The 15,501-nt window shown below is 35.4% G+C and overlaps 1 protein-coding gene across 3 annotated transcripts; it reads left to right on the top strand.

Annotated features, from left to right (window-relative positions):
• Positions 1-6,488: 6,488 nt before the first annotated feature.
• On the top strand, positions 6,489-14,822 carry LOC103493321 (MACPF domain-containing protein At4g24290). 3 transcript variants are annotated; one of them, XR_007821986.1, is made up of 9 exons: positions 6,668-6,834; positions 7,303-7,604; positions 9,077-9,315; positions 10,407-10,617; positions 11,454-11,516; positions 11,937-12,123; positions 12,772-12,938; positions 13,705-14,572; positions 14,660-14,822. XR_007821986.1 is itself a non-coding variant. In XM_051086797.1 (8 exons), the coding sequence occupies exons 2-8, from the start codon at positions 7,344-7,346 to the stop codon at positions 14,389-14,391; spliced, it is 1,815 nt and encodes a 604-aa protein (XP_050942754.1). In that variant the 5' UTR covers positions 6,489-6,834; positions 7,303-7,343; the 3' UTR covers positions 14,392-14,822. The 3 variants fall into 3 exon arrangements, 2 of the variants coding, with proteins under 2 accessions (XP_050942754.1, XP_050942753.1); XM_051086797.1 differs by having other exon boundaries at positions 6,489-6,834; positions 13,705-14,822; XM_051086796.1 differs by having other exon boundaries at positions 6,663-6,834; positions 7,263-7,604; positions 13,705-14,822.
• Positions 14,823-15,501: the final 679 nt, after the last annotated feature.

Here is a 15,501-nt window from a genome sequence, read left to right as displayed (position 1 = left end):
TAATTCATCCAACTTCATGGCAGACATGTCATTTGCTTTATCTATTGCAGTAATTTTCATATTGAACCTTGGTGGAATAGACCTCAGAACTTTTCTCACAAGCTTCACTTCAAACATCTTTTCTTCTAACGCATCAGATTCATTCGCAATGTCCAGTACCCTAATATTGAATTCAACAATTGTCTCTTCTTTTGACATTTTAAGTGCTTCAAATCGAGAGGTCAAAATCTATAGGTGAGACATTTTCACCTTCAAGGTTCCTTCATATGAAACTTCAAGGATGTCCCAGGTTTCTTTTACTGATTTACATGTGTTAATCAATTTAAATACATTTTGATCGACTACGTTGAATAATGCATTTAATGCTCGAGAATTTCCAACCAGTATGCCATCCTTAGCGCTTGACCATCTTAGTTTAGATTTTTAGGCCATTTTGCCAGCTTCATCTATTTTAGTGGAGTGTTCCCATCCCGTAAGAACCGCCCTCCAATACCTGATGTCCAAAGACATCATAAATGCAGCCATTCGTGCTTTCCAATATTCGTAGTTCACTCCATCTAGTATAGGTGGTCTAGTGGTTGAGTTTCCTTCACGTATTTTGTCCATAAGGTAGATGATCTTCGCTCACCCACTTTGATACAAATTGATAAATGAATGGTTCTTAGTTACATATGATAGTTGTAAACATAATTGCCAGCAATAAACTCAACTAAAGTAACATGAAAGAAAGCAAATAACGCATCAGCATTTGGTAACCTAGTTTGATGATTTAGCATCTGCATCTAGGGGGTCGTTCGCCCAGGATAGAAGATCATATATATTGCTCATACAATAATTGTTGAATACATAGTTATGACTGGAGGTACAATAATCTACTCATTGATCAACGTGCTGACCTAGGACTGACTTATCAAAGCTCAATATGTATAAACCTAACAATTATAACTCGTAGAGAAGAAGAATCTCCCCCTCAATCTCAGATCTATATATAATGTATTCAACCCAAGCCCTAAATGACTTATTGTTTTCTTCTATTATTTTTCCTTCATTTTTCCAGCTAACACATCAAGACTTACTGTCGACTTTTATACTCTTCTTCTCTTTTTCTTTCTTTCTTCATTCGAATTTTCTCACACAGAATCTGAACAATATACAAGGAGCAAATCATAACAACCTGAGGAGCCATCCTTGAGAGAGAATCCTAATTGATTCCACAAATCTTTATAACCAACTATCACATAATAAAATAATTAATCAACACGTGATAAAACAAAGGAGATGAGACCATTTACTAATAGTTTGTTCTATCTTAGGGTCAAATACAAATGTTGGTTGGTCGTCGTCACTCATAAGCTTCTTTACATGCTCTTTGGCTAAAACATGCAATACAACTTAAACGAAACTTCTGCATAATATTAGTGCAAGGATTAAATTCGAAAGGAAAAATTACTAACTCCCCAACACAACGACTCTAAAAACTTGGTACTTGGTTCGGTTTTTGTTATGCAAGATGCACAAAGTTCATTCGTAGATATGTCATGTGAGGTTCTAATAATGCGACTAGGATGACATCTAGGTTAGGATTATGCAATAAGAGGTGCAAGTCCTACCTAGGTTAGGATTATACAATTAACGTTTAGTACAAGTTTTCCTCTTTCTCGCCTAAGTGTAAGCAGAGAAAGAGATTTCTTGGTAAGTCCAAGGTCAAACATAGGGGATTAGTTTCCTAAATGAATCTATCTCGTGTCTTAATCCTATGCGGTGACTATACAGTATAAATTTATGCACAATATGGTTTTCCTAATTATTTACACTGTGGTGCAAATTAGATTGATAAGGTGGATATGTCGGTGAAATGTGATGAAGCATGAACTCAGTGTTTTAAGCATGGATGTGTAGGAAATTTTAATTAATCAAGTGTAAAACAAGGAAGTTTAACATTTCAAGGCGATCCAAAAAATATATTAACTTTATAATTAAGGCGAGCAACCTCTACGTGCTTTCGCTTACCTACTCGCTTTTCAGGACCTAAATACTTAAAGTTAAGATATTATTTGTGTCTCATCTGTTTGTTTGAACTATATACAATTTGTCATTATTAATGTCAACAACCTTTTGGTGCTTTTGCCACATATATCGTGCATTTCTGTGATATATGGGAGGAACAATTTCAGTGACAATATTGTATTGCTACAATCTCTTCGCTGCATGGTTAATGAAACACGGGTCAAGTGATAACAATCAATACTTTATCTTTTCTCTCGAAGAAGATAAGGTATTGATGGTCGGTTTTAGCTAAGCAAGACTTATAATGCATTTAACCAATCTCTAATGTCAAAACACCCTACATTATACAACACAATTAACTAAATGTGCATGAAATGACAAAGAAAGAAATATGGGAGAATGATAGAAGGAAAACATCAATATCATAAATAAAGCTTTATACCTTTTGGCCATGGAGTCAATATTACAACTTACTGTTAACACAATACAAAATGGAACACAAGAAAAGGAGGCAAGTCGTAGAATATGAGTGTTCATACTCTTTGGCTTTGATTTTTGCCTTTGCCCTAAGGGAAAATTGGTGGGAGAACTCTCTCTTTTTTTCTGACTCTCACCTAAAACAGTAAAAGAAATGAAGGAAATGATCTTATTCTCTAGAATAGTGATAGAATTTGCACACAATGAAGAAGAAGCCTCTATTTATAAACAAAAAGTGATGTGACAGGGCATCATGGATAGCATGGGTTCTAATTAATTATGATCAAGCTGAGTTGACACCACATAAGTGCTTTTTCAGCTTTTTAGATATTCACGCTAGCCACTTTTTTGTTTGCTACTTCATCTCGCTAAGTTTTGTTATAGTAGTCACTTGGTTGGTTGCTCACATGTGTCCTTGCCTAACATTTTATCATCGGGCTACTCTTCATCTCGCCTAAAGTCATGCAAGAAGACAAATAAAATGCGATAAACAAGCATAAGGCTCTTTTGTGATTCATAATGAATAACTTCATTATTCTACCTAAATGGCTATAATAACTTGTATTTCTATAAGTTATCAGGACACACTCTAGAAAAAAATTATGTTACACATAGACGATCATGAAGCGATCAGTTAAACATTAATTAATTGATTAATTAAAACAAAAACAAAAAAAATGCACATACAACATAATGCGACTAAGACCATGAGCAACTCCTTTGTGGTCGATAACTCGACTGTAAAGGAGGACTTCATGCAATCGAATCTGGAGTCTATATAGTCCAACTTTAACTCAATCTTGTCCAGTTTGAAGTCCAAGCACCTTGCATTAGCTTCTGCCTCGAGCTTCAGACATGTTGAAGGGTCACTAATGTTCGAAGCAAAGACGTTGGGGTTATCCTCACGAGGATGGGCAGATAGTGGAGGTTGACGCTAACCGCGAGGATGAGTAGAAGGTGGAACTTCATACTGGCCATGAGGATGGGAATGGGGAGCACCATCATCTCGAAGAGGAGCATCGAGGTTATCTTCATAACCTTTCGTAGAAGGGATATCGAAAACTCGATCTAGGTATGCAATCTCCTCATTCGTGTGCTCAATTGCTTGTATACGAACGCAAATTTGGAACATCAACCAAAATTTTAGTTATTAAACCCTAAACCATAATGTGATGGTGGAATTACAAAAGAAACCAAGACTTACCGTTTGGGACCCGAAGACTTGTGACTCAATCACCTTCAACCTAAGTGAGTAAGTGCAACTTCGATGCATGGTATCACATCATGAAAGCCCTATTGGCTACTCGTCCACTTATGGATGACACTATCTCGTTCGCCCACACCTAAATATGCAAGAACAATGATAATCATAAAGCATATATCTAAAAAAACATAATAAGCTAGAATTGGGTTACTAACTGAAAGACAAAGGGAAAGTTGTATAGGCTATTGGACTCCAGGACTTATTATTTGAGGGCTTCTTCTTATGCAATATGACTACCTTTCTCTTCAATTCCCCTTTCAAGCTACCTAGGATCTCGATCCATATCAACTCACTCTAGTTGTAGCTCACAAAGTCCTCAAGGTCGTCGATGAGGCCTAACATGATACAATCCACTTTCAATCTCCTCTCCCTCCCCATCATGGCCAATTCAATGAAATAGAAAGAGCAACATTTTCGTGGCATCCTTATCGCTCTCAAAATTTAGGGTAGGGTAATCTTTGTCCAACTCTGACTCATTTATGTTGGACCTATCGTCCAGGTACAAGCGACTTAACCTCAGAGCTTTATCCTCTTCGAATTGAATAGGATGTCTCGGCCTAAATCTCAACCCTATAGTGGTATCAAAATCCTCCCGCCCAAAGGATACCTTTTGACCGAGTAGTTTAAAAGAAATAATATTGTCTCATTCGTTTTCCACCTCTCTTAAGAGGATGTAGTGGTAAAGCGGTCCATTAAACACTAGTTTCACATCCAAGAAATGACGAAATAGGGTTTTCCTAAACATTTATATCTTCTTGGGTTTTAGCTTATTTGATGTTTAACACTGTCTTTACTAAGTGCAAACAACAAGTCAGGTTGGCCAGGAAAAAGTCATTTGGATTGATTTTTGTGACAAGAGACATCAGTAAGAAAGAAAACCCACGTAACAAAGCACAATCAGTATTCTACGTTAAATCTTGGGACAATCTCGGTCGAGATCAACATGAATTGTCAATTGAACTTGAGCAACATTGCACTGGGATGACATGAGATAAGGATTTTACATGCATTCTATGATGTATCTCGATCAAATTTCAGGCAAAAATCGTCACCGAGATTACCCCACAAAATGCATGTGAAACGCATCAAATCTTGGAACTCCTTCTACAAATCTCAAGACAATTTCGTAAATCTCAATCGAGATTCCTCATATGCATGGGCCTAGATTGATGAAGTTGGTCGAGATTCATCGAACGAAATCACCTCCATTAACTTAAAATTTAGTTCACATCCAACTACATTAGAATACCAACTACAGAGTTCCCATCCGCCTCAGATTTCAAACTAAGAACTAAAAACATAAACTGAAAACTAAAACCTAAACTATGGAATCATTCAAAGTAATTCACCTTGAGAGATTTGAGTTTGAGGATGACTTCTTCAAATTTGGTGGAGCAATCTTGTTTGGTTCTTGATCGAAATGAGCAACGTGTTTAGGGTTTTGTGAGAATATCTAACGTTTGGGCTTCTGAGGGTATTTTAGTCATTTGACATAATGCACAATCTCAATGTCATGTCCAGTTGAGATAGACTGAGAAATTATGTTGAACAAGTTTTTAAGCATCTCGAAGCACAACTGCCTCGAGTTCAATTGTTAAGGCATGTTGTTCTCGGTCGAAATTGCCCCAAGATTACCCCAGGTTTTAACACATAATACTTTGGATTTTAGAACAATTTTGCTTACAAGCTTTTGTTCCTTGGAAGCATAAGCAAGAACAACCTTAAAGAAATGAGGGATTTTTAAACTAATCTACATTATATTTGTGTTAGCTATTTAATGAAGTGTCTATCAAACAAGTCAACCAACAACCACCTTAACTTATATTCTTAAATTTTGCCATAAATTCAAGTTAACCACCATAAGTTATTAATATATGTTGGAGAATCATTAAGACAAGGTGAGACCGAGGAAGTTGTGTGTTTGTATGTGTAGACACTTTTCGAATCAAAAATTGTGGGATGTGCATAAGGTAAAATCTTTAGATTAGAAGGGAAGTTGAAAAGACGACATATAGTTAATAAGGTTGGTACAACTAAATTAAGTGATATTTATTCATTTAGGAGCAAACTCATATAGTTATGACTAAAATGAGCACGTTTGGGGTACCAAGGGTATTTTAGTCATTCGATAAATCCTTCTATTTTCAATTTTTTAAAAACCCACAATCTTGATGCTGAACTTGGCAGAGATGGACTGAGAAATTAAGTTGAAACAATTTTTAAAAATTTGTGATGAATCTCGGTGCCGAACTTAGTTGTGTTTGACCAAGAAAAACAAAATTACGAGTTTTCCGAAAATGTGCTACTTTTGAAATGCACTTTTGTTAATTTTCCAAAACACTACTCACCCCAAATAAAAATTATTATAAACTAGACTACAATAATATGCACCTCAAATATATTAATACATAATTTATTATAACACACAAAGTATATAATAACATACTTTGCACCCCAAACCCTTATTTTATGATTTTTTTTTTAAATAAGTCAACATATTTACTACTTATATATATTCATGAATGATATTTTGTTGCCTATTTTTCATGAAATTTTTTTGCGACCAGTAAGAATGTTGAAAATAATTACATGTCAAGATTTCCTTTATATATATATATATATATAAAGTGCAACATGAGAATATTAAAATAACACGGTTGGTATAGAAGATTAAAAAGTATACTTGTAAAGCTATAAATTATAGCGGAAAGAAAAGATGTTGGTGAGGTTTTGAACTCGTGACAGGCAGTGAAGTTAGCTGTACCCAAATTTGGAAAAGAGAAAAGAAAAAAACCGGAAAGTTTGACGGATTACTTGCTTCTCTCTCACGTGTCGATCAAAACTCTCTGGTCAAACCCTCCAAAGAAGAATATATATATATATATATATTTATTTTTTTTATTTTTGTTTTTGTTTTTGTTTTGGTTTCTTTTTTCATTTTCCATTTTTGATATTTCTCCGCTTCTAGGGCTCGCTCGAACTTTACTCCTCTTTACTTCCTGCTCTCTTCCCTCTCAATTTCCATCTCGCCTTAGGGCTTTCTTTCATCTCTCTAACCTCAACTCTGCAATTCCACCTCTCTCAATGTAAGCATTGTCACACTGGCGGTTCTCTCTCTCTCTCTCTTTTTCTTGGAGTTTTCTGCTTCTTAACTTGGTTCTTTCTCCATTTCTGTCGATTTTGTTTCTGGTCTGGACCTTTTCGTTGAATTTTATTTTTACTTACTTGTTGATTTGAGCTTCTTATTCTTCTATTTTTGGGGTTCGTCAACGATCTTTGTTTATCGCAACCTTAACTGAAGTACAATTGCTGGAGTTTTGGATTTGGTGATGATAGTATGAGCTGTATAATTGGTGTTTTGGGTCAATATATGACTTGGGATTCTATTTTCTGTTGTGTTTATGGAAATTTGGATCTAGCTTATTTGTTTGAGCTGGATGTCTCCACCTCGTATGTCGGGTCTTATTATTATTGTTTTTATTAATCTTTTTTTAAACGTTCCTTCTTGTTCCAGCTATGTATTTATCTAGCTGGTGTTTGCTGCTACTGTGTAGGGTTCATATGGCCTAGGTCAAGGGTGATGTGTGCTTGAGTTATGGCGCTTAAAGTTCATCCTTCCAAGGCAGCGGAGATTGCCATTGGGTCTATTGGTCGTGGATATGACATAACCATAGATCTAAGACTCAAGTATTGTAAAGGGAATTTGCATGGTTCTCGGTTGATAGAAATTGATGAAGGTGTGGGCCATGAGATTGTTCTTCCTGGTGGAATTGTAATCTCAAATGTACCCGAATCCATTAAGTGTGACAAAGGAGAGCGAACGAGGTTCAGGTCTGATGTTCTCTCCTTCCAACAGGTATTGCACTTAATGTTAATGCTTGGATAGTTTTGGATCTCGTACTATGATTTTCTTCTTAATAGCTTTGGCATGATTATGCTGTCGTAGTGTATGTCTCTGGGCAATGACATATTGCCGGTAAATCCGTTTGGCCTTTGACTCTGTTGAAATGTAGATACATTGTTGGGTGAGAGGAATGAAAGAACAGGTGAATTTTATTCAATCCTTTACCCTTAAAATTGCATCCACTGAGAAACCACTGTCGTCAACCGGTTAGAAAAGCACATGCTCAGATTCAACCACAGCAACACAGTTGACTAGGACAACTAGAATTTACACGGGCAAGGGCTTACTGTTCCCAGCCATTTTGTTTCTGCTTTATGGGCTGTGAACAACCTCCCTTTGCTGTTTATGTGAGGGAGAAATTATGTGGATCCCCCAAATTTTCATGCCAGTTTCTTCCATGGTTTTGGTCCTGCAAGGTCTCCAGGAGGAATAAATTTATATGTGACCAACGTAGGTTGTGTATACTTTACATACATGAACGTGCATGTTGATTCCTGTCTGTGTGATGTTTAGTTCTGTGGCATTTGGCATTAAAGGAAATCTAGATATAAGTAGCTTTTTGGTTCACTTAATTTTTCTTGGAGCCATCCATCTATCCTGTGTTTCAGAAGTTAAAGTAACTTTCCATATGATTTTTTTTTATATATTCCTACAATCCTGTTTCTCCATGATCTAACATTGTAAAATATAGTTGATGTGCAATTCTGCATATACTTTTCTGTTCTTGTATGTGATATAGGAAATAATAGTATATCAATCCAAATCAAGCTACCCAATTTAGACAACAGATATTATCCAGCAATCCCAGATCAGATTTGAATTCCAATATACAGCGGAATAATCAAATTGAAATTTGTAAGCTTGAAAGAATAGACAAAATAATTAAACTTCAAAGCAACAAGATCAATACTAAACCAAGTTTTAGGGAAGAGAGATGACACTAATTTATACTGGTTCACTCAGTGTGGGTTACATCCAGTTCTCTGCTACCAATGCAAGTTTCACTAAAATGATTTGGGAGAAGAACCCGAGAGTTTACAATGCTCAAGGAATAATTTCATTCAATTTCTTCTCAAAGAAAAATGCTCTTAAATCACTCTTACAATAGCATTCTTATTCATTAATGAAGAGAACACACACATACAAAAGTCAAGAAAAAACTCTCAAAACAATCAAGATTTTTCTTTTTCTTTAGTGTGAAAGACACCCAACGGCAGAGAGCAGAAAAGAAAACAAATCACTACTGCCCTTCTCACAATTTTTTTTCTCTGATTTCTGATTTACGGCAACCACCCATGAAGCAGTTTTTTTCTTTATTCAGTTATCAAAAAATAAGGGGGCCTTTTGTTTTGGGCTCCAAAAAACTTAACAGTATGTTCTCTCAATGTCTACTGATCACATGGTATTAAAAATTTATAATGCAGATGTCAGAGCAGTTTAATCAGGAGATGACTTTGACTGGTAAAATTCCTTCAGGTCACTTCAACACCATGTTTGAGTTTTCAGGATGTTGGCAGAAAGATGCAGCCAATACAAAGAACCTAGCTTTTGATGGGGTCTTCATTACCCTGTACACAGTTGCTTTGGAAAAATCACAGATGGTACTTTGCGATCACGTAAGGAAAGCTGTGCCATCATCTTGGGACCCTGCTGCACTTGCAAGGTGTGTATATATATATATATATATATACCAGATACAGAACCAATACATATATGTATATTTTTCTTTTCTTTATTACCTCCTTACAAAGTGCAATTGTGCTCTATTCCTTCTAGTTCACACTCCTATAATTTGTTTTAGTTCTACTAGATTAGTGGAGAACAACCTTTCAGAAAAGAAAAAAATAAGGTTTAGTGGAAAGAACAAGCAATATGTTTTTGAGTTGAGTGATCGATGCAATAATTAATTTTAACTATTTGATTTGAAAGGACGAGGGAGTTGTTAACGGGGTGGAGGTTCTGGAAGGACGCTTAAAACTTAACACACTAAGGAAACAGGAAGAAGAAAAGAGTCTGATAAGAATTGAGATAGTGATTCTTATTCAGACAAGGAACTTTCCCTAAGGCAAAATACAGAACACGCTTCCTCCCACCCTGGATAAGAAATACTTCCAAATGAAATAACTGCCTACCTTCCCTTAGAAACTTCTCTCTACCTACAATGCATAGCTTCCCTAAATGACTTCCTGCTGCGCTACAAATACACTTATTCACTCTTTAACTAATTGTGGTTCCCATCTCCCTTGCTATTGGACGATTTCGCTCTCTCAGTTACATGTACATTCCTCATTTTATCCTTACTTTGATATTAGAATATAATAGGAGGTCTAACAGAATAACGATAACTAATTTTGTATGTCAGGTTTATGTGTTAAATTAATTTGGAGATCTTGCCTTTATGCTCTCCTCTCTTGTTTTAGAAGTTAAAAAGCCTTATGACTGTCCTGCTAATTGGTCTCCATAATTAATTTTGGGGAAGTCTCCATAGGTTATGTCTTTGCTAGCTGACAGTTTCTAATAATGTGATGCCAATAAATGATTGATATATCCTTTTTCTTTTGTTCCATTCTTAAACAGTAGCTTCTTTTTAAGTCTCATTATGAATGCATGGTTATTTGCTTATATTTTAGCCACAGTAAATGTTATTGTCATCTTTGGTTAGAAACACTGATGTTTAAACAAGTTGAAATGTGTTTTTCACCTTTTTTGAGTTTGGTTAGTAAGACTAATCATTTTGCCTGCTTAATGTGTTAGGTTTATTGAAACCTTCGGCACCCATATCATTGTTGGCTTAAAGATGGGAGGAAAGGATGTGATATATATGAAGCAACAGCATTCGTCTACTCTTCAACCTTCTGAACCTTCTGAAGTGCAGAAGAGTCTGAAGGAGATGGCAGACAAAAGGTTTTCAGAGACCATTGCACAATATGGAATGGGTTCTGAACGACTTTACAACAATGACAAGGTTTCTGATATTTGACCATAATTTGTTTCTCAAACAATATATTTTAGTTCTCGACTATTGCTAAATACTTGAAAACTGAAAAGGGTTTAGATTTTATTTTAGTTATTGAACTTCCATATTTGTTCTGATTTGGATTTTTAAGAATAAAATTTAACGTCTGAGAAACCTGTCTTTGTCATGATTATTATCTTAGTTTGTTTAGAAAAACAATGCATGATTATATTTTAATCATTCCTCCTACCCTCATTAGGTTTATAGCCCTGATTTTATTTTATTCCTTTGTAGATTACTTTATATATTAATAGATCACACTCTTTAAAAACAAAAAAGAAAAAGAAAAAACTGAGAATGACATCTGTTTTTGTTTGCTAATTAATCAAATATTAACATTCTTTATATGTTTTGTTGACTCCTAGATTAACTGGTTCGTTATTGTATTTCACTCATTAAAGTACAAGATTTACAAATTCATCCAGTAAACTGATTAAATGGTGTTTTTCTTTCCTTTTTGTCAAACGGAAACAAAAGTTCACATTGAAGAAATCTCAGAGTACAGTGAAACAGCAAGATAAAGGAAATACAACAAAAAAGAAGCCCAAAGCTGGGCTTATCCTGAAAATTAACGCAAATACAGTCATATACAATCCTAGAGAGAATGAATTGAGGCCTTGAATGATAATTTCAAATGGTGTTCTTATTCTTTGTGATTGAATCTCGATTTAAAAGTAATGGACTTACAATCCATAAACATCGCCCAAAGTTTTCTATGATCTTGTTGCTTATGCATGGCACTCTTTCCAAAGTTTTCACGTAAATCTCTTTGTATTTTGTTTCAGATTGAAATTAGGGAGCAACATTTGAGGTTTGGCGATGCTAGCACTGCAATTTCTCCACTGAAGGTGATATAAGCTGGCAAATTTATTTATCAATTTGGGAAAATGCCAAGTGTAGTGTTAGAGAGCACCCCTCCTCTCTCAAATACAGCCGCTCTTAGATTACTAGCCAAAAGATAACTATACCACCACTAAACTTAAAATATATCTGACCCCTAAGAAAGATGTTCCCCTGGGCTCACTTGTAACGAACTTCTAACAGAAATCTATTCTTAATTCTCTATTCTCCTCTTTCTTCTTTTATGTACGTATATTTAATAGATTAGGAGGTCTATCAGAAGGAGGTGAGATTCATTGAGTTATTTTGTTGGGAGGGTTGTTGGATATCTTTACAACTCTTACTTTTATATTAATCATTACAGTCACAAGTGATGAGAAAAATTTGGGTTATTTTGACATTTTCTAGTAAATCAATTTGCTTGCCAGGATATCGTACCCATTTGCAAGAGAAGAGGTGGAAGTGACAGGATTAGCCTCCCTCATCACGAGTGGTTGCAGACAGTTCAGTTGGAGCCAGACGTGATATCAATGTCCTTTATCCCAATTACTTCTTTATTGAATGGAGTTCCAGGAAGTGGATTCTTGAGCCATGCAATAAATCTTTATTTGCGATGTGAGTAAAATACGTTCTGCTTGTAAAGTCACAAGAGATTGTGCTAGCTTATCAATGTGCCTTGTTTATATATATAAGGAGCCTGTATAAAGGCATTATAAGAAAAGGGCTCCATGGTTGAGAATAAAAGACGGACCAATAATTATGAAAGTCCAACAAAGTAAACCCTAGAGAGAGACAAGAAACCTATGTGACTATAGATTGCATTCTTATTTGTTTAGATTTCTAAATTTATTTGATTTAACTTACTGTATGGAAGAGCTTTATCGGGGCTCATGGGTTGTAGGGAATTGTAGAAAATTATTCAGGAGAAATACTTGATCTAGAAAAGCTCCCTTTGAAATTTACTCATGTTGGGTGATCTTTTGTAAACTCCAATGTGGGATTTGAACCTTTGATGACACCTCCTCTCTACATTAACGGAAAGGACGTTTGTTGTTTCAAAACAGGTTCCAAGAAAGAGAGGAGGTAAAATGCTGCTTTAGGTGGCAAAACCCATACTAGTTTACCTTTGAGACAAATAAATTTTGGTTCTTGTGGCTCTTTCACCTTGATCATTGAAATATGTGCATTTACATACTAAAATAAGCTTTTTGGATCTCAAGGTGTCCAATTACATTTTTTCATACATCCTTTTCATTATTGCAGATAAACCACCAATTGAAGAGCTTCATCAATTTTTGGAGTTTCAGCTCCCAAGGCAATGGGCGCCGATTTTCAGTGAGCTTCCACTTGGTCCACAGCGGAAACAACACAACTTGGCATCTCTACAGTTTAGTCTTATGGGATCAAAGCTTTATGTGAATACTACTCCCGTATGGCTCCTTTTTCCTGAAGTTTTTGGTTTCTTCATACTTCATTAAATTTTGAATAATCTTCACTGTGATATCTTCTTTTATCATTTATAACTTTGGAGAGTTGGGTCTTGAACTTGCAAAAAATGTCTTGGAACAACATTTCCTTTCCTCTAGTTATCGTCCGAAATAATGTAGTTGATAGTTGGGTCCATACAAAGACAGACAATAGGAAATATGATGCAAATAAGGGTGAAGTTCCGTTCATTTTTCAATCTTTGCTGCACTAGGTTAGGCTACATTGGGGTATTCAACCTATAACCTCTTCCACAGAAATACACAGTATATTCCAGTTGAGCTTTGCTCAGTTTGGCAACAGCCTCAGTGTTTTCTGGTGTAAGAATGCCTGTGGATCAATAAATTAGTACGAAGTTCTGACTATAATGTGGTGTAAGACTCCTACTTTATGCCGGTGGTCTCTCAACCGTTGGTGTAGCACTGTGCTGGTTCATTGGACTTCAGAAAAAAAAAAACAGAAGCAATAGACTGTATTTCTCGTTGTAGAATACAGCAGAATCTTTTCTTAAAAAAAAAAGATAATTGTAGAATCTTTGAAAATCTAACGATAATTAAAAGAAACAATCTAGTTGACCCAAATTATCATTCCATTCCAGGGTTGATAATAATAAATGATGAAGAAAATGAGTGGCTGTGAGTTCAGTTTTTTACTAGCTTTAGAAGATATAACTGAGGACCATTTTTTATTCACTTGCGTCTTTCATCACAGGTTGATGTGGGCAGGAGGCCAGTTACAGGTCTCCGTCTTTATTTGGAAGGTAAAAGAAGCAACTGTTTATCCATCCACTTGCAGCACCTCTCCTCTTTACCCAAGATTTTTCAACTCACGGAGGATCCAAATGGGAACTTCCGTCAGGACTCGTACGATCGCAGATATCTTGAAAAAGTTCAATCCAAGTACTTTTCTCATGTATGCACTGCTCCTGTTGAAGCCGATGAGGACTTCTCAATAGTAACTGGGGCACAGTTGCAGGTTGTAAATCAAGGGATGAGAAATGTTCTGTTTCTACGACTTCGCTTTTCTTCAGTTTTTGGAGCAACTGTTGTAAGGCAGGCAGAGTGGGAAGGTTCACCTGGACTAGCAGCCAAGTCTGGACTTATATCAACACTAATCAGTCATCATTTCTCAACAGTTATGAAACCTCCTCCAAAACCAGCTGATGTGAATATAAATTCCGCTGTTTATCCTGGGGGTCCACCAGTACCTGTACAGGCCCCTAAACTTCTTAAATTTGTAGATACCACTGAAATGAAAAGAGGACCCCAAGAGACTCCTGGGTATTGGGTTGTTTCTGGGGCAAGACTCATGGTGGAGAAGGGCAGGATCTCCCTTCGGGTTAAGTTTTCCTTACTAACCGTAATCTTACCGGATGAAGAAGAAATCAATGATAATTAGCTCCTTTTATTCGTTTGTTTGATGTTAAGTATGAATGGAAGTTCAAAGACCGCCAAGAATATCGAGAATCAGCAGCAGGGTCTGAAAAGGAGAATTGGTCTGAATCCGAAAGAAGTCAGATCCCTTTCTTTTGGACAATAATCCAATTTCAGCCCAAGGAATGAAAGAACTCAAGGAGGGGGTGAGATAATGTTGGATGATTTTGATGTGTATTGAGGTACAATTCGATCAAGGTCATCTATGTTGATGTAATTTACATTTTGTGTAGGTATTACGAATTGGATGCATTGGAGGTTTTTTTTGCACCTTTTGAAGAAGTATTTGTACATATAACATTTCCAGGTCTTCTGTGGATAAGTAGAGATTTCAAAATGTTTATTGTGTTTGTAGCCATTTATGTGAATGAGAGGGTTCATATAAACACTTTTAAATTGTTGAATCGTTGAATTTTGTGTACTGAAGTGAGGAAGGATGGTATTACAGGGTTGTTATAGCTTCTCTTGAATTGCCTTTTCTTCCTTTTGAAGAGGTAAGTTGTAAACTTATATCCATAGGATAAAATGAGTGCCAATATAATATATAAAATTCAAATTTATTTTGTTTAATTTTTAGTTTGTAAATATTTACTTTTATTCTCATTGCATGTATTTCATTTTAACAAAAAGAAAAAAAAAAAAGAAAGTATATTACCTCTTCAAATTTAACGACCGATTGATTAGCAAAAGTATCGTGCATTAAACATACCATTTATTAACTTTTTTATTTTGACATGATAGATATGGATTTGACATTGAACATGAGCTGAATCTAACACATGTAAGAAAAAAATCACTATACTTATTTGTTGCGTATTTATTTCATTTTTTGCGTATTTATTTCATTTTAAGGTTTCAACTAGAAATAGTTTAAATTGATATATCATTTTACATAATTGATCTTTTTCACCAAAAAATTTCATAAAAGTCTTATATTATTATCCGTTATTACCCATGTTCACTAAAAATACGAAATAAATAAAAAAATAAAAAAGGAATGTACATGGACGTTAGAGGCCTGAAGTATGGTAAGTAATTAATTATATTATGGTAAGTAAGTATGGTAAGTAATTAA

The sequence above is a fragment of the Cucumis melo genome, chromosome 6 (assembly GCF_025177605.1).
Source record: "Cucumis melo cultivar AY chromosome 6, USDA_Cmelo_AY_1.0, whole genome shotgun sequence".
Lineage (NCBI taxonomy): Eukaryota > Viridiplantae > Streptophyta > Magnoliopsida > Cucurbitales > Cucurbitaceae > Cucumis > Cucumis melo.
This window is presented reverse-complemented; position numbering and strand designations above follow the sequence as displayed.